Source organism: Camponotus vicinus, unplaced genomic scaffold (genome assembly GCF_025532165.1).
Source record: "Camponotus vicinus isolate PSW18456_S1 unplaced genomic scaffold, iyCamVici1.0 SCAF_9, whole genome shotgun sequence".
In the NCBI taxonomy this organism is placed as follows: Eukaryota; Metazoa; Arthropoda; class Insecta; order Hymenoptera; family Formicidae; genus Camponotus; species Camponotus vicinus.
Genome location: NW_028141981.1, coordinates 48653 through 75863, shown reverse-complemented (window position 1 = coordinate 75863; position 27211 = coordinate 48653). Strand labels below are relative to the sequence as shown.

The 27211-nt window shown below is 30.4% G+C and overlaps 3 protein-coding genes across 13 annotated transcripts; 2 read left to right on the top strand and 1 right to left on the bottom strand.

The window, feature by feature from the left end:
- Positions 1 to 1710: 1710 nt before the first annotated feature.
- Positions 1711 to 7747, top strand: Mfs18 (major facilitator superfamily transporter 18). Of its 4 annotated transcripts, XM_083108863.1 has the most exons (10): positions 1713 to 1955; positions 2208 to 2429; positions 2751 to 3097; positions 3164 to 3337; positions 4129 to 4261; positions 4665 to 4761; positions 5005 to 5170; positions 6001 to 6159; positions 6219 to 7501; positions 7636 to 7747. In XM_083108863.1, the coding sequence occupies exons 2-9, from the start codon at positions 2368 to 2370 to the stop codon at positions 6356 to 6358; spliced, it is 1278 nt and encodes a 425-aa protein (XP_082964989.1). In that variant the 5' UTR covers positions 1713 to 1955; positions 2208 to 2367; the 3' UTR covers positions 6359 to 7501; positions 7636 to 7747. The 4 variants fall into 4 exon arrangements, with proteins under 4 accessions (XP_082964991.1, XP_082964989.1, XP_082964990.1 ...); XM_083108864.1 differs by lacking the exon at positions 2208 to 2429; XM_083108862.1 differs by having other exon boundaries at positions 1713 to 2429.
- Positions 7748 to 9649: 1902 nt separating this feature from the next.
- Positions 9650 to 23427, top strand: Dcr-1 (Endoribonuclease Dcr-1). Of its 7 annotated transcripts, none has more exons than XM_083107896.1 (24): positions 9651 to 9881; positions 9977 to 10104; positions 10231 to 10346; positions 10655 to 10814; positions 10912 to 11207; positions 11303 to 11665; positions 11928 to 12082; positions 12161 to 12399; positions 12504 to 12687; positions 13029 to 13207; positions 13467 to 13618; positions 13730 to 13871; positions 14170 to 14400; positions 14504 to 14683; positions 14790 to 15003; positions 15477 to 15658; positions 16014 to 16192; positions 16259 to 16512; positions 16679 to 17877; positions 17965 to 18537; positions 19145 to 19376; positions 20105 to 20325; positions 20986 to 21166; positions 21249 to 23427. In XM_083107896.1, the coding sequence occupies exons 2-24, from the start codon at positions 10045 to 10047 to the stop codon at positions 21500 to 21502; spliced, it is 5946 nt and encodes a 1981-aa protein (XP_082964022.1). In that variant the 5' UTR covers positions 9651 to 9881; positions 9977 to 10044; the 3' UTR covers positions 21503 to 23427. The 7 variants fall into 7 exon arrangements, with proteins under 7 accessions (XP_082964025.1, XP_082964022.1, XP_082964021.1 ...); XM_083107895.1 differs by having other exon boundaries at positions 9651 to 9887; XM_083107899.1 differs by having other exon boundaries at positions 9650 to 10104; positions 16679 to 17798; positions 17988 to 18537.
- Positions 22209 to 26398, bottom strand: Nprl3 (GATOR complex protein Nprl3). 2 transcript variants are annotated; one of them, XM_083107901.1, is made up of 7 exons: positions 26077 to 26395; positions 25669 to 25940; positions 25506 to 25601; positions 25101 to 25319; positions 24019 to 24352; positions 23650 to 23826; positions 22209 to 23352 (listed from the first exon to the last, which is right to left on the bottom strand). In XM_083107901.1, the coding sequence occupies exons 1-7, from the start codon at positions 26236 to 26238 to the stop codon at positions 22981 to 22983; spliced, it is 1632 nt and encodes a 543-aa protein (XP_082964027.1). In that variant the 5' UTR covers positions 26239 to 26395; the 3' UTR covers positions 22209 to 22980. The 2 variants fall into 2 exon arrangements, with proteins under 2 accessions (XP_082964027.1, XP_082964028.1); XM_083107902.1 differs by lacking the exon at positions 25101 to 25319 and having other exon boundaries at positions 26077 to 26398.
- Between the last annotated feature and the right edge of the window lie 813 nt (positions 26399 to 27211).

The window sequence follows — 27211 nt, the reverse complement described above, 5'->3', positions numbered from 1 at the left end:
ATTTATCGGACTTTTCCAAGTTAAGAGATTAAATGCACGATTTGTATAATATAATATATAATAAATAAAAAGAAAAGTAAAGAGGACATATAATCCTATCGTTACAAAAGTAGTCACAATGCAGAAAAGTATGCAGCTTAAAATACTCACACCAATGGCCAATACTGTCACTGAAAATGTAACATACTTGTAGGAATACGCTAACTATATAATCTTGTGACAAGGAATGAAAATATTATTTCTCACCTTGAATTATCACAAAACCAATAAATGCAAATATTGCACAGATAATAGCAAATACAATAAACAGAAGAATAGGTGTTAATAATGATGCTATAGCAACAAAGGTGACTATTTGCAGAAATGGGTTATGGATAAACTGTTCCTTAAATTTGAGAATGTACATACAAACACTAGGATTATATAAAAAGGTTTGCCATTTTCCAGCACATTTTTTATCTGAAAATAAATATTCTTAATTCTCACTTCTCTTCCAATTTTTTAAAATTCCAACATGTATATAAAAAGTATATGTGCAATACAGCAATGTACATTTAATATCAGTATATAATCTAGTAGACATAGAATATACTCACAATAGATAATTATAGAATTACATATCGTATTGTCTGCATTCATTGCCTGAAATAATATGACTTTTCCTTATCCATCTCAAATTAACGATAGGAAAATGAAGAGCAAGATAATATAGGCAACATTCAAAATCAATTGATTTAATGTTAGATACCCATACAGCACCGAATATTGCAGCAATATTATTAATATTGTTGTAACATTGCAGCAACATTGCAATATTGCCGCAATATTACTGCAATGTTCTGTGCTGTATGGGTATTGAGTATTGGTAAAAGAGCAAAATGATAATTATTCAAAGACAATAGAGTTTGATTACATAAAAGTTGGATTTTATTTTACCTCTGCCATTGTGGTAAGGATCTCTTCCGAATGTTTAAAATATTTTCTAATTTCTTAAAATCCAATTATTTTATTAAATATATCATGCATATACATATTATACGACTTTCACGATACGATTTGAAGGCGGTAATTAAAAGTGACCGTCTATATTTAACTTTTGTACATGATATAGAAAATGTAAATTGTGGGAAAATGTATAAATTATTTATATACAAGTTCAATATATAGACAAATGTGGAGAATCTTCGCAAGAAGCTTCCTTGGGTTACGTTCCAAAACGTAAGTAACCGAGGAAAATTTAACTCGATGGCCGATTTGAACCAATCGGGAAGGCTTAATAGAGTTTCGGAACGGCCATCGAGTAAAATTTTCCTCGGTGAGGACGTTTTGGAACGTAACCTTGATTCATTCTTTTTACATGTATCGAATTTGGTTAACCGCATTACATACCGCTTACATACTGCTTATTACCAGCGCGAGTTCTGATTGGCTTCCTGCTTTAGTCTAATATTACATTTGTCGTACGTACATTTTTTAAGCGTATTGATTGGCTGCAAGATGGAAAATTTTTCGAGTCTCTATAAAGCAGCTAATCAAAACGTTTAAAAAATTTATCGTCGAACGACAAATGTAATATCGGCCTTATGGTTAAATGTACGCTCTTATAAATGAGCCTGTTCTTTTTAGCTACACTGTTGCGCTAGTGTAATTAGTTAGAGTGAAAGAAAGTATGTTTGTCTCTTTCTAACTTATTGCACTAGTGTAGCAGTGCAGCTAAAAAGAACAGACCAAATACTGCCTTATCCTTTGTTATTTCCAAGTTCATTTGGCTGTCATTTCGACGAAAAGTTTAACAATAAGCTTGTGAGCTTAGAATTTATAACATAGTTTGCTTGATATAATATCATAAATAGTATTAGAAAAACCCAGTTGTAGTCGAATGGAGAAAGCGGTCGCCTGTCGGTTGATTCTAGTTCAATGCTGGCTCGTACCATAATCTACAAGTTAAGATGAAGGTTACACATTTTAACATTTTCATTATTCCTCTCCGTGATTAAGATAAAACTACTAATACGAAGAAGAGCACAGAAATTTTTATTGCAATAGAATTATAAAAAAAAAGCACGACATGTCCGTAAGATATTCGTTAATGAATATTTAATCCAACTTAAATAGTCATTGCGAGACACTTTGAAAAATCCATTTGAAAAGTTTTTAAATTAAAGTTTCATCTAAGATAATAAGATAATGTCTTTAATAATGTGTAGAATAAGTTGCGATGATTGGCCGCACGCTAATCGATTACTAAATATGCGCATAAAACTTATGATGTGTTTTGACGAAATCGTCAATAAAAGTCGATATTTTAACAAGTTGATAACAAGTTAAGATAATCGCGTTGATGAGAGCTTAGCGAATCCGCAAATAATGCAATTACAAATTTCGCTGGGTATCCCATCGGATGACAGGATTGGATCGTCGTGGCCGAGGTAATAAAAAGAGATAGATACTTGTCGGTGCATTATATATGTATATCAATTTGAGGTTTAATTAAACATTGGAAACATTTTCTAAAGTTACTAACAAGTCGCTTAATATTCATATCGTCCGAGTTTTATAACATTATCTTTTTTAATAAATCTCTATTATGTATAATGTACAACATGTACAAAATTACAATACGATAATGTATATAATATCGATCCAGCAGAAATATTAACATCTGTCAATTATTAAACTCAAGTATATCGAACATTGAGATATTTACAATTATTATCCAAATATAAGATCTGCTATTTTATTTCATTTAGGAAAGAAAAACGGAAATGGTTCCTGTCATTGCTATGTGGCACGTGTTTGATATATGCCACGCGTACATCTATCCCTTTATTGATGCCAATCATCAGCAAGAAAAAGCATTGGTCGAAGCCTGAATCTGGCATTATACTATCCAGTTTTTTCTGGGGATATACATTGACTCAAGTGATTAGTGGTTATATTAGCGATAGAATCGGCGGGCAGAAAGTATTATGGATATCTGCTCTCGGTTGGTCGGTAACGACCTTCTTTATGCCAGAAATCATAGAATCTTTTTCCAACGATCAGACTTCTGTTTTGCTCGTTGCAGTAGTGAGAATGATAAACGGGGCATTTCAAGGTAGTTTTTCTACATTATGTTGGTGCATTAAAGGCAATTGAAGATAATAATACTTATCACTTGCAGGAATGCATTTTCCTAGCATGATTAGCTTGATTAGTCAACGCTTGCACGAGGCTGAACGCGCCTCTTTTTTTAGTTTGTTAACATCAGGATCTGCTCTGGGTACATTACTCACTGGATCATTAGGCTCCTATCTTTTAGAGAATTATAACTGGATGACTGTCTTTCGAATCTTAGGTATAATATATTTTATATATAATTAGAAGCAGAATGTTAAAGAAAGAATAAATCTAGTATTTATTGTAAATATGTTGAATTTTGAGGAAAGTTGGAAGAAGGATTTATTAAATGTGATAATGTGATCCCAACTTAAAAAATCAATCAATTAAAAATCAATCTCATTTTAAAAATTAATCAATTTTAAAAAAGATTTACAGGAGAATTAATATTTTAATAATAGTAATAACTTATGCCACATGTGTAATGAATTTTCTTTTATATGAATCTTTATGCTTGAATCCTTGTGCTTGCAATGTGACTAAATTTAATTCTGTTTTATCCAGATTTAACAAATTATGTTTCATCTTTGAATGTGTTTCAACCAATTTTGAGTTGATCTTTTTTTACCAAAAACATCAAAAGAATTTATTATTTACTCAAGTTCTCTGATTAAATTACATATTTTTATAAGTAATGTCTAAATATTTACAATTAATATAATAAAACCTATGACTATTAAAGTAAGATACATATTTTAAAAAAAGGAAAATTAAAATTGTACTATTTCTTGTATCCTTTAAATATCTTTTACTTTTGCTCGTAGTTATTAGTCTTTTCTTTTCTTTTTCTTTTTTCTTCTTTTTTTAAATGAAAATATCAAATTAATCAAAGAATGCACAGATGAAAGAGGATATATGTTACAATTTAGTAGAGAATTGATTATTGTAATTTTTTTTTAATTTTATTGATTTTAAAATTTATTGAAAATTGGATACATTTATATAATGTTTATTAATTTATTGATATAGGAGGCATGAGTTTGGCGTGGACAACTTTATTAAGCTACCACATCCTGCCATTTAAGGAAAGAACAATTTCTACCAAGTCAAGTACTAACTACACTTTGCCTTGGTTCAAGCTTTTATCAAAGCCTCCTTTCTGGTAATCATGATGCAAGAAACTAGAATGTATATGTATATATATATATTTCCTTTTTTTCAATTTGAGGACAAAAAAATAGAATTTTCTTCATTGTTCATTTGCCCTAATGAGAGGAAGATAAAGAAAGAAAGAGAGAGAGAAAAAGAGAAGTCATTATTATTTCTAAAGAGTTATGATTGTATTCTAATAATGTAAACTTGCATATTGCAAATTATACATGTATGACTTAGTTTAATTGCTCAAATGCTTGATTTTTTTTTAAGAAATTTGTTGCTTGTCCAATTCCGAATCTTTCAATTGTGAAAATTGCAAAAGACTGTGATTATAAATTTTTGTAAGTACAGCATAACAATCTCAAACTGATTTTCTTATCTGCTTTGTGACCACTAATTATAACTTTCAGGTCCTGTGTTATTGGCCATGCTTGTCAAAACAACTGTTTTTTTGTATTACTCTCATGGATGCCTACGTATTTTCATGACATATTTCCTGAAGTTAAGGTAATTCTGTTATTTAATTTTCATTTAGTATTATTTCTCATAGTTTTCTTCCACATAGTATGAACAAAAATGTGTGTTTATAACAATTTAAAATTATTTGAGTTTTTATATTTTTTCATAGACATGTAAAGCATCGTATAATATTTTGTAAAAAGATCCACAAAAATAGAGTTAAAAGTACTCAAATATTTAGTTGAAAACTATATAACCTTTTTATTACTGTTATGTTAAATAATTTAATAGATTTGGGTTGTGAATGTCATACCATGGTTATCGATGCTACCTTGTACATTTTTGGGAAAAATTATATCGGAAAGGATAATTAAAGCTGGTTATTCTGTGACTTTGACGCGCAAAATAATTCAAACAATCTGTTTCGTCACTGAAATTGGGAGTCTCTTGTTTTTGAGTAAGTTAACATTTAATAATTAAAAAAACTAAAAGAAAAATTTAAGACAGAATTCTAGTTTTAGATCGTATAGTTTAGAAAACATTTTAACAAAAGAAATGTACATACATATATAAAATACATATCAAAATGTAGTAAGAAATATGTTAAATATGTAAAATTATGAATAAAATTCTTGAATTTTCGAAAATTGTAAATAATCTAAAGCAGCTTAGATGTTGATCACAGTACTGTAATTTTTATGGTTGAATTTTCTTAATCCTGAAAAGTAGAAATTGGGTAAACTCTTTGGCCCATATTCTGAATCCTCTTTTATCGATAAAAGTGCCTCTAAAAGTGGCATATAAGCCTTCTGATTGGCTACAGGCCGCTTTTAGGAGCACTTTTATCGATAAAAGAGGATTCAGAATATGGGCCTTTGTATTTACCATTCGATTTTCAACATTTACATTTTCTACATGTTATACAGTAGTAAGGGCAGAGGAAAAATTGCATAATGAAAATAATGCACAGTTTTAACAATATGATTCAAAATTAACAAAATTATAACAGTTTAGAGAATAAAATCCAGTTTACAAAAACTTGAAAATAAATAGTCTAGTCAAGAAAAGAATAAAAGAGTATAAATAATTTATATATGTATATATATATATATATATATATATATATATATATATATATATATATATAATTTTTTATAATTTCTATTGCAATGCTTTTTTTATTCATAAATGATAATTTGAGAATTGAATTTCAAGCTTTATTAATAATTGTTAAGGTGGAAACAAAATCACACAAATTGGTTCATTTCTTTGTCTTTCTCTTTGCAGCAAAAGTAAAAAGCTTTCGAAGTGCAGTATTGTGTCTTGCATTGATTATTGGTGGTTCAGGCTTCCATAATAATGCTATTGCTGTAAATCCTTCGGATCTTGCACCAAAACATTCCGGCAGTGTATTTGGCCTTATGAATACTGTTGGTGCGATACCTGGTATGTTTAATCAATATAACCAATTACATTAATAAATTTTGTAATTTGTTGTTTTTTAGGCTTTCTCGGTGTATATTTTTCTGGATATATCTTACATGTGACACATAGCTGGGCTGTCGTCTTCTCATTTATCGCTGTTATCAATGCTTTAGGATGTGTAACATATATATTATTCGGCTCGGGTCAAGCCATTATATAAATTATATCCTGTATGGCCAACGTGTGTTTCACTTTAAATTAAATTTTTATTTACATCTTTTTACATATAAAGAAAGAAAAGAGAAAAAATCAATAACGCCGATTATAAATATTGTAAAATGAAAAATGTGTATCTATAATTGGCAATTCTATATTTTTCATTCATTTTTCGTCTATTGTTCCATCAAGTTATAGATATGTAAAATGTAATAAACTAGCATTAGCTATCGTTAAAAATGAGCAGAGAGAGAGAGAGAGAGAGAGAGAGAGAAAGAAAGAAAGAATGGAGCAGTGGGAAGGAATCAATTTTTAATAGACTAAAGATATGGATCTCGAGTTTTGTAAAACACATATGCGCGCCTTTAGGAAATCGTAAACTGACAACTATAGTTTTTGCATTTTGAAAACGATGTTTGAAAGAGGTCAAGTGGAAAAACTATTCTTTGATACTCTTCTTTCTCTAAACGTCTACAAGTATGTATTGCTCTTGTTAGGTATGGCCGGTATAATCCGATCATATTGTAATACATTTCTTATATTCACGACCATTTTTTCGGCATGTTTAAAGGTCATCACACACCAAATTGCATAGCATAAGACCATATGGACCAATGAGCATAGAGTATTATGTTATGTAAATCAATATGGCGATTTAATACTCGATGCTCATTGGTTCATATGGTCTTATGCTATGCATATGCAGCTATGCAATTTTGTGTGTGAGAGCCCTTACTGTCCGTGTTTTTAGTACTTGGGATCGCCATTATCGAGTGTGTCGCTACTATCGAGGGAAGTGTGAAAAATCGTAATAACGTAAAATAATCGAAACAAAACATTTGATGTGTTTTGTTGTGGGCTTACATAAGTTCGTGGTTGTGAATTTTTCATTAAAAAATTAAAGTTTAATCAATGACGAAGGGGTATATAGTACCACGATGCCAAACGGGCTTTAAAAGTGTGAAAAAAAAGTATTCCGTTTTTAAATTGCCGTCGGACAGTGAAAAACGTAAAAAATGGCTAGCTGCAATTCCTAACATTACTCAATTAAAGCAATCGCAGTTTGTTTGCGAGAAGCATTTTGAGGAGTGGTACATTCTTCAGAAAGTGGATAAAGCAGTATTCGAATGGTAGGATTATTGCTGAAGTAAGTTTATTTGCCTCAGTTATTTATATTTTTAAATAAGTTTTTAAACAAACTATTTCATCTCGTTTTTACAAACAGTTAATTTTGAAATTTTTAATTACGTTATTTTAATGTATTTTGCTTTTATATTTAAGGTTCCATACAAGCACCCTCGACTCGACGCGTCCGCTGTCCCATCAATATTTCACAATGATTCTGTCAATACTACGATAGACTAAACATTAAAATAAATTATTATTTACAGACCGTTTTAATTTAATTCTTTTCCCCAACAATTTAATTATCTTATTTTGAATTTCAGTGATACTTAAATATGCATCTATCTTTATCCTTCTTTCTAAATAAAAAAAAGACATATTTAAAGTTAAAATAACGTTGATGCAATCGAGCCTTATAAGAACAAAAATCGTGTATATTTATCTCACAATCAGTGCTGATTGGATTAACAAATTGTTTAGTTCATTTTTATGTATAGAATTTACGAAGGTTAATTCACTTATTTATTTATCTAAAATATTATTGTCATATACGTTTTATTTGCTATTTTTCTTTCTCGACTCAAGTATTATTTGCAACATTTTAATATATATTTGAGCAATTAATTTGAAAATACAATATGCTAGAGTTCCTCAAGTAAGAGTTAGGACAACGTCCGCCATTAACAGGGAACTGTAGCGCGCGCAATTTGAAAGACTTATATCATTCTATTCTATCATGTACATTCTATTAAATAGAGATTTATATTTCATTTATTTTTTTTTCATTTATATTTCATTTATTGCATTTTATCTGTAACAATTTTTAAAATTATCTTTCCAAACTATTTTTACATATAAGTTTAAAGTTTTACATTAAGGTTAGTTATATCTCAGTTTTAAGTTTATAAATTTACAATAAAAGAATACGTTTTATTAATAAATATCACTTAATAATCGTTATATGAAATGAAATATAAAAATTAATTTATTTTTAATACATACCTATACATTATTTACCGTGACACGTCTCGAATAGCTTTGTCTTCTTCCTTCTTTTTTTCTCTGTTTCTTTCTCACTCACTGCTTCCCTACAAATGGCGCGACCAATCAGAAATCATCACGCGGTGTCCTAACTCTTACTTGAGGAACTCTACAATATGCGTGCGCATACTGCTTCCCTCGATCGTTGCGCCACCCTGTGAGCACAAGTTGAAATAATTTTGAAATCGACAAGCGAACCAATGGCTGCGTTCAGCAGAAAAAGCTGCTTTGCAACTGTTGTAAAATTCGTGAGCCTGGCCGATATTCATAGTCCGTTCTTATATTTAACATCGTCTTAAGAACCCATTCAACCAATCAATGACCGCATTGCAGCTATTTGATTGATTGAATGGGTTCTTAAGACGATCTTAAATATAAGAACGGACTATGAATACCGGCCCCTGATTGGTGTATGCTCTTAATTTTTACTGAATCTAAGAGCATACACCAATCAGATTCACGAATTTTACAACAGTTGCAAAGCAGCTTTTTCTGCAGAACGCAGCCATTTTCTGGACCTTCGTTTCAAGACCTGTGTATAAAGCCTACGGCACACGGTACAATTTTTCGTACTGGATTTGATAAGATTTAGTAAAATATTAGAAATGCTGCATTCTGATTGGTGCATTTTTAATATTTTACTAAATCTTATCAAATCCAGTACGAAAAATCGTACCGTGTGCCGTCGGCTTTAGACCGTGGCTTCCACCTTTAATCGCTCCGGGTTTGACTCCATTGACGTCGCTGACCAATTACAGCCATTCTTTTGAGGAATGTATGGTTTTCAATAGGTCAAATCCGGTGCGATCAAAGTCCATTCCAGAATACGTTGCAAATGTCCCGTTGTAAGTTGCTAAACCATTGCGACCCAATCAGCGTCCAACCAACTTGACGCTAATTTGATCGCAATTGGTTTTAGCAACGGGACATTTGCAACGTATTCTGGAATGACCCTAAAGCCGTAATCACACTACGGATTGCGGGTTCGGTTGCAGTTGAAATTGACCAATCAAAACAAAGCAATTTGTCGGCTGGCTACTCTGATTGGTCAATTCTAACTGCAACCCGAAGTGTGATTACGGCTTAACTCGTTCAAAATCCTGCGCAGACCCAATGACAGACCCTCGGCGCTCGATGCTGTCATGTAATGGCACCTTAAAGGCCCTTGCACAATGCTAGATACAGGGAATAGGAACAAAAATGGTCTATTCTCCGCTTTTATTGACCAATATTTCTTATTTTGCGTTTTTATCGGCGAATAGTTTCTATTCCCCGTTCCTACTGCCTGTTTGGCATTGTGCAAAGCCCTTTATGCTCAATAGTAACCTAGCTTAAGCTGAAGTTTCAATGGTTTCAAACTTGTCAGTGTAATTATTCAACAGACAATTTGACTGCAGATATTGTGTTTGCGTTAACTTTTCATCATTTTTACTGAATAATAAGTAATTATTAATAGTTGTCAGGAAAAATTGTCATTGTGAAGAATAAGAATTATAAAGGAGCTACATCATATAACAGATTTCCATGGCATTTCCACTAAATGATCAGGTTTATACAAAATCCTTTACTCCCAGAGAATATCAGGTGAGTTTTTTTTTTTTTTTGACAAAGCTTGAGATATAAATAAAATTATAAATTACATACAAATTTTATGTATTGTGGCTAATTATATAAATTGTCCTTTGGTATTTTATTGATAATTATTTGTAGGTAGAGCTTCTTTATGCGGCAAAAGAAAAGAACATAATTGTCTGTTTAGGAAAAAATTCTGAGCAAACATTTCTTGCCATAAAATTGATTCAAGAATTTGCTACTAATAATAGACGGTAATAGTAGTGCTTTTATTTATGTTTTAATAAATTACACTTACATTAGTATATAATTATACTTATTGTTGGGAAAAATATTTATGTGAAAAATGTTGATTTGAATAGATAAAAAATATTAGCGCTATTACACACATATACACACACGCACATTTATTTCTAGTAAAGATTTAAATCTTTATATAGGAGTGTTTATAAAGGTGTTTTTTAATTTATCATTTTATGAATGTAATATATATCGTAAATATAAGATTAAATATTAAATATTAAAATTTGTTAAATACATTGGGATTTATTCATTTATATAGATCAATAAGTGATGGTGGAAAACGGACAATATATATATTAAATGACGAGGATAAATGTACAATAATAGCAACTTATATAAAACAATTGACAGATCTGAAAGTATTAGCATGCAATTCTAATATATTTAAAGAATTTGCTGAAAATTTTGAAAGATCTCATGTAAGAGAAAAATATATTATCAAGTATTTATTGTTCATTAAGATGAAATATATTATAAGCATTCTTTTCTTTGCGATACATTTTATTTTGTATACAGGTATTGGTTGGAACTGCAAAAGTTTACGCACAATTAATATCAGAAAGTAAACTTTTATCATGTCATATAAATCTAGTCATAGTGGATGAGTGCCATAAGTCTATTGAAGACAGCAATTTAAAGTTTGTTCTTCAAACTTTTTTATTGTGCAACAATGTTCCTAGAATAATCGGATTAGCGGTACCTGTGTTTAATTTGACACAAGAATCTGGAAGATTGGGCCTAGAAATAGAAAAAGTGGAAGCTGCATTTCAATGTAATTTAGAAACTGCTAATGATATCCTTTCAGTAATACGGTAAGCTTAATAATCATTTTAATCATTTTCTTATTATAAAGAAAATGTCTAAGAAACTATTTGCAGTTAGCTAAGAAACAAGGAATTATTTGCAGTTATAGTCCAAAACCGAGAGAATACATTGTGGAGTATGACAAAGGAGAAAAGAAAGACTTGTACAATATGCTTGAAAGTTGCGTGTTACATGCTATTGAATTTTTACGCGATCATCGATATGATCCAATGGAGATTTACACTGAGGAGTTTTATGAGGATATTCAGAAAATCCCTGATCCTATACAAAAACCTTTTGAGATGATGCAAGATTTTCTGCATATATTAGAAACTCTTGGACCATGGTGTGCAGATCGCGCTGCTCTAGCATTATTATTTTTAACAGAAAAATTAAAGATTAAAACTCCTTACGAGAGGCATTATCTACTATTAAATATGATGGCATCTGTTTTTATAAAAATTCGGTAAGAATTAATAATAACAATCATGATATCCGCTTACTAATTAGTTTTGGTGGGCATAAACTTGTTAAATTTCTCTAAATGCAAATTGCAGCCATGTTTTTATTTTTTTAAAATATCAATATACATATGCACATTATATTATGTATACACATTTCTCTTAATATATGTACTTTACATATTATGTTTTTTTCTAATTTTTTGTTATGTGGTATGATTAAAAAATCGATATTATTATTAATTAAATATTAAAATTATTTCATAGTGCTCTTTGTGATAATGAATTTCAACGTTTATCCGAGAAAGAAAGAATATATCAATATAGCACTCCAAAAGTTCATCGACTGTTACAAATTTTGAAAATTTATACTCCTTTTTATGCTAAGGAGACTAATACTTTAGAAAAAAAGACAAATGCCGGTAAGAATCTTTTCTAATATATAAAGTAGATAATAATATGTTTTATTGTATAGCTTAAAGTATATATATATTTTTCAGATATTAATTCAAAGAATTGTGTTACGAGAAGTGACAAGGAAATTTCTTTCTCAAGAAGTCAGGAGAAACCAACACAGTTGAAAAGATTTGGAGCTAATTGGAAATTTAATGATGACACTTGCAGAAAGACATCCAAATTGCAACGTTATCCATGCAATAGTGCAGATCCTGATTTACTGTGTGGAGTAATTTTTGTGGATAAAGGCTTTACAGCTAAAATTTTATTTTATTTGTTAAGCGTAAGTACCATATACTTATATGAGTATGTATAAGTCTTATTGTAATATAATAGCTGTAAAATATTGTTTAAATAATTGTGAATTCATATATCAATAACTTATAGGAAATATGTAAACACGATGAAGATTTGCATTTTTTATCACCTCTTTATACAATTGAAAGAAATAACGATGATGTTAATTATTCAAGAGATTTAGAAATTGAGCATAGGAAGCAGGAAGAAGTTTTAAAGCGATTTAGAATTCACGAATGCAATTTATTGATTGCAACTTCAATCTTAGAAGAAGGTTTGTAAAAACTTGTTTTTATTATACTAAATTATTATACTACTTATTATATACTAGATATTTTTCCTAAACACGATCCGGTTTTTAAGGATGGATTAAAGATACAGGATTTAAAAGGAAAAAAAAAAGGATTACATGATTAAGTTTTCCTTTGCAAGTTGGAAAATATAACTATGTTTGTAGGAAATATCTATAATATATGTACATTTTTCTTTTATATTACTGTACTTATATATTTTTTTGACTCATTTATATATGACACTTTTTTTCAAGTTAACATTATATTTATCGCAACTTGTTCAATACAATATCTTTACATTATGTTTTTTTTTTTTTTACAGGTATTGACATTCCAAAATGTAATTTTGTGATGAGATATGATTTTCCAAAGAATTATCAATCGTATGTGCAATGCAAGAGCAGAGCAAGAGCTGTAGATGCTTTGCATGTATTATTGGTATCACAAGAAGCATCTAAAGATTTTATATGGCAATTAGCTCAATATCAATATATAGAAAAGGTATAACTCGTAAAACTGAATTTTATAATTTACCTTGTAAAGTTTCAGAGTGTCTTGTAAAGACGCTTATTCAATATTAATTAAATTTTACTTTATATTTCGGCTTACCTTTTCGATTGTACAGTATTGCACATACTGTTTAATTTATTCATAAACTTTAGTGCATACCAGTTTTATTATCAACCTTTAACCCATGGTTCATTATCTGTGCCAACCTCAGTCGAAAATTGTAATGGAAGGGCATCAATCTATTTTGTAGACTTTATTATTAAAATGTTCTAATAAAGAGCTAACTGAGGAGGAAGAGAACGAGGCAGATATGTATGCTGCAATGATACCACATTATAAACCACTTAATGGAGATGATGCTCCAAAAGTGACCTTTAATTCTGCTATTTCATTAGTTAATAGGTAATGTTTCACTTGTCATTAACAAATAATGAAATGTAATCATTACTTTAAAAAAATACTGTTTAAAATATCTGTTTTAATTTGCTAATATTAGTGCTCTCAATTATGCAGATATTGTGCAAAGTTACCTAGTGATACTTTTACGAGGTTGACACCAGAATGGTCTATTGAAGTGGTAAATATCCAAGAAACAATAATGTATACCTGTTCTCTACGACTTCCCATAAATTCACCATTGAAGTATGTAGTTACAGTAAGTATATATATATATATATATATATAATAACTACATGTGCTTATGGAATAATAGACACCATAAAATCATTGATGTCGTTTTAGTTCTTTTGATCATCAATCTCGAGTCTGTTTTTATTTAACAGAGATGTTAAGATCATCACACACAAGATCACCACATCTTTCCTTCCGCCCTCCCTTCACACATATATACATACACATATACATATATATATATATATATATATATATATATATATATATATATATATAGTTATATATATAGTTATTATGACATATTCTTTATCATATTCTAGTCATATCCAATGCCTAATAGAGCAATGGCTAGACGTATGGCTGCTTTGCAAATGTGTGTCGATCTACATCGAGAGAATGAGATAGATGATAACTTGTTACCTATTGGAAAAGAGAATTTTAAAGCCAAGCCTGAAGATGCTGAAGTACCTGCTCTACCAGACGAAAGCAGGACAGACTTTTCAGAAGCTAGACCTGGAACGACAAAACGCAGACAATATTACTATAAAAAGGTTGTGCTTATTTTATTTATTTATTTATTTTTTAATTTGTTAATTGTTTCTCTTCCATTATTTTGCAAATAATTATATTATCAATTTGCACAATTTTTTTCAGACAGCTGAAGCATTAACGGATTGTAGGCCGATAGTTGGAGTACCATCTTATTTATATCATATTAATATGATATTAAGTTGTCCTTTGCCCGAAGAACAAAATACACGAGGCAGACGCATTTATCCTCCTGAAGAATCGGCCATTGGATTTGGTATACTTACATTAAAGGAGATACCCAAGGTGAAACATTTTTAGACTCGTATTTCCCGAATCTTGTATTCTAAACATTATTTCTTTAAGAAATTTATAAATATTTTTAATACACACGAATTATTTTCCTTTGCAGTTGTGTCCATTTCCTATTTACACTAGGTCGGGTGAAGTTCATGTGCAATTAAAACTTAGTAAGCAGACTATAATTTTGGATGAAGTTCAGGTAGAAAGAGTCGATACTTTCCTTAACTATACCTTTACAAACGTTTTGAGGTTACAGAAATATCTAATGCTCTTTGATCCAAATGCTTCAGAGAATTCATATATAATTGTACCAGTAAAAATATGTAAGTATAAGTTTTAAGAAAAACAAATGTCAAAAATTTGTTTTGGCGAATAAGCTCAATATTATGCACACACACATATGTATAATAATAATTTTTAATGATTTTATTCTCAATTTTTAAAAATTACAACAGAATTATTTAAAAAAATGTAACCACATTTTATTTCAAAGAATATAAATAACAAAATATATATTTTTTTTATTGTCATTACCACAATTTTTAATATTATGTCACTAATTTTCGTACAAATAATTGTTTAAAAATATCAATAATGTATTTTATTTTGTAAAATTTATGGTGTTTATTTCTTATAGTGATGTAAATATATTAACATTAATAATTTCGTATTTATTAAACCTTTCTAGATCGATTTCTTTTTTTTCTTTCTCCATAAAGTGTAGAAATTATTTTAAAAGTGTAAGTTGTGTTTTCAAAATACGTACAATAAAAAATATTTGTAAAATTTTTTTTAGTCACGACAGATGAAGGATCAGATGTTTGTGTAGATTGGAATTTTCTAGAATGCATTTATCAGAATCGAAATGCAGTACCAACCAAGGTTCCAGAAGAAGATAGGAAAAATTTCAAATTTGATCCTTCCAAATATTATGATGCAGTAATTATGCCATGGTATAGAAGTCAAGACCAACCACAGGTACGAAAAATTTGAATACGTTATATAATTAAGCATTAGTAAATCTTTTATATATTTTATTATATATTTCATGGTATGTGACACACACACACACACACGCGCGCGCGCGCGCGCGCGCGCGCGGAACAGCAATGTATAAATATGTACATGTGTATGTACGTGTGTGTGTGTGTGTGTGTGTGTGTGTGTGTGTGTGTGTGTGTGTGTCACATACCATGAAATATATATATGTTTGTGTGTGTGTGTGTAAATACATAATCATAGGGTGCGCGCCCATGTATGTAGATATTCGTGCGCGCGTGTGATCATACACACACACACACACACACACACACATATATTTTTTTTTTTCCAGTACTTTTATGTAGCGGAAATATGCACAAACTTGAATCCAAAATCTTCTTTTCCTGGACACGATTATAGCACTTTTGAAGAATATTACTTGAAGAAATATGGTATACAAATACAGAATCTAGAACAATCGTTGTTAGATGTGGATCATACATCAGCTAGATTAAATTTTTTAACTCCTAGGTGAGGTGTCTTTATGAAAAAGCTGTTTATTTATATAGGCAACACTTAGTAAATTATTCGTTTTAGATATGTGAATCGCAAAGGTGTTGCTTTGCCTACAAGTAGCGAGGAAACGAAACGCGCTAAGAGAGAAAATTTAGAGCAGAAGCAGATTCTCGTTGCTGAATTATGCGCTATTCACCCATTCCCAGCGTCCTTGTGGAGACAAGCGGTTTGTTTACCTTGCATATTGTATAGAATTAACGCTTTGTTACTCGCTAATCAAATACGATGTCAAGTTGCGCAAATGATAAACTTGGGACAACAAGTTCTGAATTCAGGTGCATATCATATAGGAAATCTACACTATATAGTTCGAGAAAATATAAATATTATGGCGGAATCAAGAATATAATAATTTATAGCAATTTAAATATAATACTATACTAATATACAGTTAAAAAAAATAATACCTGTGTGTAATTATATTCCAAAAATATATTTTAGATTTTGAATGGCCGGCACTAGATTTTGGATGGAGTTTGGCGGAAGTATTGAAAAGATCAAAAGAAACGGAAAAAGCGAAGCAGACGAAAAATGAGAATGCACAAGGCAATTCACCATCGAATAATATGATCTTCAACAAGTGCCAAAATACATCTAGCCAAGATATAAATAATAAACAGAACATAATGTGTAATGAAAAGCAAAGGGAATTGAAATTCGACGATACAGAAACCGATCAAGTGGAAAGTAATATCTCTGACAATCAGAAAGATGACGAATTGGAGATTGGCACATGGTCAAATGACATGGCATGGTCGAATAATGTCGAAATGAATCCTATGGATTATGACGCAGATAATGATAATCTGAAATCGTTTCCTCTAAATGTGACGGTTTTGCCACAAGATTTTGGATGGAATGACATTCGATATGGCTCACCGACATATGAATCCGATTTCGACGAATCGGACGACGTGTATAGTGACGGCTTTGCCGATACATCCGACGAAAGTGAAGACGAAAGTAGAGGGCTCAAGATTTCTTATATGGCAGAAAATGTTGCTGAAGCTGTGGAGGATGAAAAACAAGTATCTAAGCAGGAAATTAACAAGAAAATATTGGATCTTTTGGAGACAGAGAAGAACTTTGATAATAATTTCTGGATGTACGCGGAAAAGGACGAAGAATTGTTACTTGCGAAACATAAGAAAGCGCATTATGAATTTGCTAAGAAAAAGGAGCGCGATATAATGATGGATGGTACTTTCATATCTTGTAATTCTGAAATTATGATTAAGAGGAAGAATTCGTCGAGTTGTCAAGTTGATAGAGAACACACTGATTATAAGCATAAGGATTATATCGAAAGTGTTGTAAGAAAATTTACCGATGAAATATTAAACAAGAAGCCTGCTAAATCTTTGCATGTAGCAAAAAAGATTAATAAGCTGGATGAAATTAATTATACAAATGGCGACCTGTTTAGTTTCGATTATCAACCGGAATTAAAGAATCATCCAGGGCCAAGCCCTAGTTTAATTTTGCAAGCTTTGACGATGTCTAATGCAAACGATGGCATTAATCTAGAACGACTGGAGACGATCGGGGACTCATTTCTCAAGTACGCTATAACTACATATTTATACTGTACGTATGATAATATTCACGAGGGAAAACTTAGCCATTTGAGATCAAAACAGGTACGTTGAAGATATATACGCAAGCACGTTAGGATTATCCTTTTTTTTTTTTTTTAATGTAACTTCAAATTTCCAATTCTATTTTAGGTTAGCAATTTGAATCTTTATAGACTTGGAAGGCAGAAAATGCTCGGCGAAAGTATGATAGCGACAAAGTTTGAGCCGCATGATAATTGGTTGCCGCCGTGTTATTACGTTCCCAAAGAGCTCGAGCAAGCGCTGATAGAATCTGGTGTTCCTTCTGCTTTGTGGAATCAAGCTGATATTCCCACTTTGCAGGCTGTAAATCCTACCGAAATAACTCAACTCGTTAGAGAGACCGAGGAGAAACTTGTGATTATGAAAAGTGAATTGGATAAAAACGAAAGTAGAATGTCGAACAATTTAGATAATTTGCGATGCTTCATACCTTATAACTTAATTACGCAACATAGTATCCCGGATAAAAGTATCGCGGATTGCGTAGAAGCTCTAATAGGAGCATATTTAATTGCATGTGGGCCTCGTGGAGCGCTTCTCTTTATGACCTGGTTAGGAATTCATGTTTTGCCCGCCGAAGAAGTTTGCGTGATGAGCGAAAATGAACCAGAAGAAAGAATACCAGGTAGTACGCCATATGTAAAGGGGATTGGTGAACAGGGCGGAGCTACTTGGACACAAGTGAGTAGTTGATTCCATACAGGTTTTCTTGAAATTGTCAAAGTTGTATTAGTTGCATTAATCTTTGCAATTTTTGTAAAGAGAGTATGTCAATTTTCGTAAACAGTAATGTGTTTAGCTACTACTAGTAATTTAAAAGTTATAAGCCAATGAAAGATTTTTCACATGTAAAGAAAAATATTTTACAAGAGGAAAAAATATGAATATAACGGAACATTACTTCATGATATGTAACTTTAAGTAGATTGCTTTTTTTTGGTGAAACTTTAATTTGAGATTTAATTACATTAAGGTATCCAAGATGTGAAATTTATAAAAGGTTTCAGAAAATAATAATCTCTATGGGCGATTTTACATTTTATGGGGAATTTTACATAAACATAAAATGGCTCTAAATTTTGAGCGACAAGGAATATAAGCGCTCTGTCCAACAGCCTATATATTATTCACTCTCTTTGTAATATTTTGTTTGAAGTAATATTCAAATTAAGTACATATTGGAAATATGAGAGAGAGAATTATTATGTGTTTATACATACATATACATATAGATATCCATATATATATATATATATATATATATATTTCCATGTATGAAAATTTGCAGATTTGTTATGGCAAGTTAGAAGAGCCACAAAATCCATTACTTCGATACATTCCTGATCCAGAGAATGAGTTACGTATGATGCTCGACGGATATGACGAATTGGAAAAAAGTATAGGATATAAATTTCGTGATAGTAGTTATCTTTTACAAGCGTTTACGCACGCCTCTTATCAACCAAACAGATTAACAGATTGTTATCAACGTTTGGAATTTCTCGGTGATGCTGTGCTAGGTAAAAACCTTGGTGTCAATTAACATGAAAAATATCTTGTTAGTGCAACTGGTTTACATTGTGAGAAGAGATCAATGTGAAATATTGTCATCTTTATGCTAATGTTACAATTAATTAATTAATACATTTTCTATATCTTGTTAATTATATTTATAATACAAATAGTCCATAATAATTGATTAAATGTCTTTAAATGATACAGTTGGGCTGATTCGGCCATTCGTGTCGCTATCATCTTTTTATAATAAATATTTTATTCTTGATGTATTTTGTTTTTAAAATCCAAAGCATGTGCACACATTTATATGTGCGCGCCTTGAAACACGCACACACATACCAATAAAGATATAACTAATAACGGTGAGAAAAAAATGTACAAATTATAACATATCTACGCAAATGTGATAATATTTCATTGATCATTTATGCGTATTGCGTGCATGCGTGCGATGTATTCTAGTAGATGTACTCGTACTCTTTTTTTTTTTTTTATTTATTTTTTTTATATACGTGTATCGTGTACGCGCGTATTTGTGGGTGTAAAAATTTTTTAATCAGATAATCATAATTGCCAATTCTCACAATTTGAATCAATTTTATCGAGAAATGATTTTTTATGATAATTGTATGCGTATTTGCGCATACATCTATGTGTGTATAGGGGGTCTTATTGCCAAACTTAATCAACAAATTAATAATACCTTGAAATACCACATTTTATATTTCAGATTATTTGATAACTAGACATTTATATGAGGATTCCCGACAACATTCGCCGGGTGCTTTAACAGATTTAAGATCTGCTTTAGTTAATAACACAATATTCGCTTCTCTAGCTGTGAGATGCGGTTTTCACAAGTATTTCCGTCATCTCTCTCCTGGCTTAAGCGTAGTGATAAATCGCTTTGTCAGAATACAGGAAGAAAATGGGCATTCCATCAGCGAAGAGGTATAAAAAGGAAAAAATGTTATACATATAATATAGTAAGGAAGTAGACATACATTTTCTCTTGGCTATTTTAAATGTAAAATGATCAGTACATGGCTTTTCATAATATTTCGATTTGTCATTCGAAATTTATACAAAATTTTTATATAAATAAATTTTGTGCATGCGTATGTATCATCGCAAAGTCTTAAAAATCGTGAATCTCATATAAAGAAATAATCATATAACAATGTATAAAATAAAACTTTATTTTTCCATGATTTCAAACTTGGTTCAAGGGACAATATAAATGGAAAAATCAATTATTTATTATAAAAAAGTATGACATTTTTAGTATAATATTTAGATATTCACAATTTCTAAATGACATATATAATATTAAAAAGAAAAGCGTAAAACGTGATAAACTGTAATTGTCCAGTAAACTGTCATTTTTCTCATCTCTGTATAAGCAAATATATATAAAAAATATTAATTATTAAGATCATTTAATTTTCAAGAAAAGTAAACAAATGTTTTAAACAATTAGACATATTCTTAGTTAATACATACATGTGTTTATTAAATCTGCAAGTCTATTTAATATTTGAAAGAAATCTGTTTTTGATAAAAATGTTCGTGTTTATATAAATTATATATATGTAATACACACACACACAGATACATACATTTCAGTATTACTTGATCGGTGAAGAAGAATGTGAAGAAGCTGAAGACGTAGAAGTACCAAAAGCACTGGGTGACGTTTTCGAATCATTAGCCGGTGCTATTTATTTGGATAGTGGAATGTCTCTTGATGCCGTATGGAGCGTTTATTATGCGATAATGAAATCAGAAATTGGTAATATATCTCTCTTTTAATTAAAACAAAAATTCAAGAGCTGCATAACTAACTTATTAAGGAAAATGTTATATAATTGTAGAGCAATTTAGTACGAATGTTCCCAAGTCTCCGATACGTGAATTATTGGAGTTGGAACCTGAAACGGCAAAATTCGGCAGACCTGAAAAACTGGCTGACGGCCGTAGAGTTCGAGTAACCGTAGACGTATTTGGTAAAGGTTCCTTCAAAGGTATTGGACGAAATTATAGAATCGCAAAATGTACGGCGGCCAAGTGCGCTCTGAAGAAATTGAAGAGCAAAGTGCAGAACTATCCAAGGCAAAGAACTGTATGACAAAGCTTATAATTAATAAGAGGAAAAGAACATACGATAATTTTATTACGTTCAAAAACTTGCCGAAATATACATCGCAGAATTATAACGTGCGAGCGACAATGTTTAAAATATAATCTTTTATCCGCATAAAATTACATCAACATAATTTAGCTGACGAGAGCTATATTTTCTTTTCTTATCGAAAAAGCTACTTTATTCGAGCCTAATCGCATTAATTGCATTTTGACAATTAATGATATTAGATGTAATACAAGTAAATAATTTATCTATTTACACATGATTGATAATAAAATAAAAATAAAACAATGGTGGATAAATTGCAACATATTATTCTAGAATATGTAATATCTCATTTCTGACAATAATCGATTTATTATCAGTATTTATTTATAAAATACATTTTTTCAGTATCATGTTATTATCGACATAAAAATATACATTTAATTATGTTCTCTCACCATTTTAACACATTGCAACTTTGAGATATATTTTGAAAACAATTATGTTTGTATTTCTAAGTAAGATTTGTCGATTTCACAAAATGTTTTATATAATTCTTATATAATTTATTCTTTGAAAGTTCTAGTCACACTAGTGCTGTTGATTTTATAATCTTTATTGAGAGAAAATCTTTATAACAAGAATTGATTCGAAGAAATCATAGCATTTTGTATGGCAATGCGTAATGTACCAACAATTCTAATTTTGTTATTTTATTGCTAGAAACTACATATATAAAAAAAGAAATACAATTACATAGCAGCAGCAAAAATCAATAAAATTAAGTCGTCACAATAAAATTATATGTAATCACGAAATAATGATGCAAACAAATAATATTTACATCTCGTAGCATTTTTTAAGATTTTTTTTTCATTATAATGCAGATTGCTGCTCATGGAGGCGTAATAATTAAAAAGAGTTCTATAATTTTTATTGTGAATTTTATAAAAGAAGAGATAAAAATAAAATGTTTTATAATGTATAGTTTTTTTAATTTAAGAGTAGGTGCAAAAAATGAACAAAAGTTATGTATATAAATAAAATATAAATAAAAATATTACATACACAAATAAATATAACATACAAATATAAATATTATGAAAACATAAATAAAAATATTACACACAAAATATACTAGTAACAACAATGAACAGAATATCTAGATCATTTTCGAGATTTAAAGATACCTCCTAGTGATGGGTACAAAATGTGAAAAGTGAAAGATATCTTCAAATATTTAAATGATTGTTCTCCACGAAAATTCTGAAAATAATGGTCTTGAAGAAAAAGATCAATATTTTATATATACATTTCTAAAATTATATAAATTACAACTGTAATATTCTTTCATATCTTTCAGTCTAGAAAAGTGTTTTTTTAGGCATCATACATATGTATATGTATGTATTTATTTGTATATGTGTGTGTAATACTGATCTGAAGACAATTATATTTATATAGATAAAAAAAATTTAACAATCCAATTGACTGTAGAAGAGTGCTATAGCGGGATCTTCGCATTCGGAAGTTATTAAGACATCTCGAAATTTATCAAGAAGTTGTAACAATTGGGATCTACGAATGTTTTCTAAATACATAATTTCCTCCAAGTGATAACCACCGTTAAAATAGCCAAGACGACACAATCTATCGAGTAGTTTTCTATCATCAGAAGGAATATCGTAATCCTCTGATTGATAATCATACAACGTATCCTTCTTATCTGTGAGTGACAATTCCTCTTTGATTTCGGTAGGCGTTCCTTTTGGCGTCTCGTTCAAACTCCACGTGCTTCCACTTTTTTCTATCACGTCTGTGTCACATGTTTCTTGATCTTTTGTATCCTAATATTAAGAATAAATAAAAATTAAAAAAACCTAGTCAAGAAATGCAGGATAAATAAAATAAAATCATTTCAATCATGGACAAGTTAATTAAAACCTTTTCTTCAAGGATAATATTATTTATAATAGAAATATACTCAATAAAGCTGTACTTTACTATAAATTATGGAATAAATTTATCTCAATAGATCGATTTTGCTCATAAAATTGGAAAGGTGCATTACAATCAAATAAATATGTTCCAAGTATGATACATATTCACATCACAACAGTAAATCATAGTAAGATGAAACTTACTAATGATAAACGCCCATATGCCATTGGTATATATCGCACGTATGTGTGCAATTGTAGGAGCAAATGATTTTTTAACAGCCATATAATTATCTTTACTAATTGCGTTTGTTGATGTGGTTGGCTTAAAGGATTCAACTTTTGGCTAATGGAAGTTGGTAAGGAGAAGTCATTGATGACCTAAAAAAAAAAAAATGTACAATATATTCTTATTTGTCTTTAATAACTATAAATTTAAAGATACATTAGGGTTAAATAATTACACACATTAATATACATATCAATTTTTAAAGGTAACAAGCTTGGAATTAATATATATAGATCTAACAAGGATAAAACAAAAATAGCTATATAGAATATATGCATATATACTTGAAGTAAGCAAACTCCAGGGAAATGTTCGGAAAAAGAATCTAGTAATTGGCTGGTCAAAATAGCATCAGGAGAGATAACATAGATGTTGCTTTCACAAAGTGGGTAAATTATTGTAGCTTTTGCCCAGTAAATTAAATGACCAGTTAGCTGAAACACTTGCGCCAGCGTCAGATCCGAATTAGCCGCTAAAGTTTGTAAGCTTTTCAACGGATTGTACATTTGAATCAAACGTTTAAGTGCCGGAGAGCAGTCTATTTGTAAAGATTCTAGCAAGTCTAACGGCTCCGTTAATAAAAGTATGCCGTGATAAGGTCTTAAACTGTTCAAACATCTGCAAAAGAAATACAATAATATTAAGTACGTTTTAAATTTTATATACACACACACATACATACATCGCGAGAGAGCGAGAGAGAGAGAGAGAGGGAGGGAGGGGGAGAGAGAGAGAGAGGGAGGGAGGGGGAGAGAGAGAGAGAAGGAGGAAGGGAAGAAGAGGGAGAGAGCAACTATGTATGCGTAGTCCAACTAAAAGATATTAATCTCAAAACTGAATAGAAAATTCCATAATCGATAAAAGAGTATCTACTTTAAACACACATACATATATTAAGAAAGGATTATAGGAAGATCTTTTATATAAAAAAAGTTTTATTTAAATTATTTACTTACTTAAATTATTATTTTCTAATGTTACATTATTTCTCACATGATAGCATCAAATGATTCTTAAATTTATTAGCCAAATATGTAAAAAAATTAGTAAGTATACTTGTCACATTACTTTCCATATACTATGGGATCATTATTTTTTTTTTCATCTTTTTCTCTATATGTATAAATGGTCTTATATGGATAATGCCACGAGAGAACGATATATTCAAATCTTTCAAGAATGACAGCAATTTTGTATCATATATAAACAAACTAAAAAATTATTGCTATAAACTATTGGAACATATTTTCTTCTTCTGGGAATATTTGCTCTCTCTCCTACATCTTAATATTATAAATTTTCTATTCAATTATAAGTTAACATATTTTCATTCAATTGCTTAGAAATTTGATATTATGTAACAAACCTATCTATAATCTCAGGATCAATAAGTAGACCTTTCTTATGTGATTGATGAACTTTTTGAGGAAGACAGAAGCGCACCTGAATCCACTTGTTAATCATGATATTGACTATGCCAGAAGTGCTAAGATTACTAAAGACAGATTTTAAACCACGTGCCAGTGAGCTTCGTTGAAGGATTAATTCATATGGTGATTCATCACAATCACTTTCACCTTCAGATCTAGAAATATATATATATATATATATATATATATATATATATATATATATATATATATACATACATACATACATACATACATACATATATAAATACATACACACACACACACACACACAAACATACAATAAATTATACTATAATATTATACAATTATAAGAAAATATTAAGAATGATCATATTTACCTTCCAGCAATTTCATCATGTGTAGAGACCATTATTTTTATTTCATCAGTCAGAAAGCCACATCTTCTTTCTTCATGTCTCAATGCTATGCCTAATCTAAGCACGTCAAAATGCAAAATCCATGTATCGTAATCGTTCTGCATATGTGTGGAAATTACATTACCTTTTGCTTAGGTCATAGTAACATCTTACTATCGAATGACTTGCTTGTGCTTGCAGTGCAAAGACTATATTGAAAAGCATAGAAGAATTCACTTCCTTTAAACCACGGGAAAGAACTAAAGTTGGATGTCCAACAAACCGAACATCATTTACTTTTAACTCGAATTTCTGTTCGCATAATTCAGGTTTTACAGCAAATAAAGTAGACAGAACTTCGTCTGTTAAACCAGTTAAATTTCCATTATTTATGTTTGACGTTGGAAATGGCAAAGACTGTTGAATAAAATAAAAATTTATTATAAATTATGACTAAAAATTATATATGTGTACCATGAATGACACAATAAATAATGTCATCGAAAACTTTCCACGAATATTAAAATAAGATTATATACTATAAGCAACATACTTGCAACAAATCTTCCATATTCGTTAGCGAATAAGGGTTTTTTCGTTTAGTGTATTGACTCGAATCTCTCACGTGATTCGTCATGTGTGGATATCGAAATAATAATCTGTCACCCTTACTATCGCTTTTTACCAAAATTATACTCAGTGGATGGATTTCCATGTTTCACAATCTATAATACAGTCTCAATAAAATTAGATTAGATTCAAATATATCTCGGGTACGTTCGAGTAGAGGCTATTAGCGCTATTTAGCGCTATGGACTGTTCGCCACCGTTCGCGGAGCTAGAGCAATGAGCTAGAGACCGAGGGTGCAGTCCCACGTAGAAGAAAAAGCGGAACGGAAAAGAAGTATAGTGGGGATAACCAATCAGAACGTTTCTCCAAAAGACATATCTGTTCCGATTTTAAATAACCGGGTTCCCCATGTACCGGAAAAAGCGGAAATAAGTAAGAGTAAAAAATTATTTTTTATGAATTATAGTTAACAAAAATAATCAATTTTGTAAAAAAATATCTTTTTATAATAAATGGAAAATTCCAATGGAATATAATGTCCCAAATCCATCGTATCCAATCGAATGTCATAGGCCGGTATTCATAGTCCGTTCTTATATTTAACATCGTCTTAAGTTCATCTTTAGATATTGTATGTATCATTTTATTGGCTATGGATTATCTGAAGATGAACTAAAGACGATCTTAAATATAAGACCGGACTATGAATATCGGCCATACATCGGACATTGAACGAGTATTCTCTTAATACTTGACTGTGATTGGTCAATTTCTTAAGTCTCCTTAAAATCTCATTGTAGACGACGCTTAATGTAAATCCTCTTTTAACGAGCTAAATTTCGGTTAGAATAAGTTGTGGAACTGGGCCTAAATCATCCCTACAGCGAGAATACGGATCAGTGACCTCAGAACACGCGATATATCGCGAAATAGTTAAATCGAAAACGACCCTAGATCGAGAATATCACCCAGGGGGTCTATTATGGGAGCTTTCCAGCAAGCGACACAAGTCGACACAAACATCATTCTATCTTCGTTATTCATTGGAGTTAAAAAAAGATAGAATGATGTTTGTGTCGACTTGTGTCGCTTGCTGGAAAGCTCCCAATGTATCTCG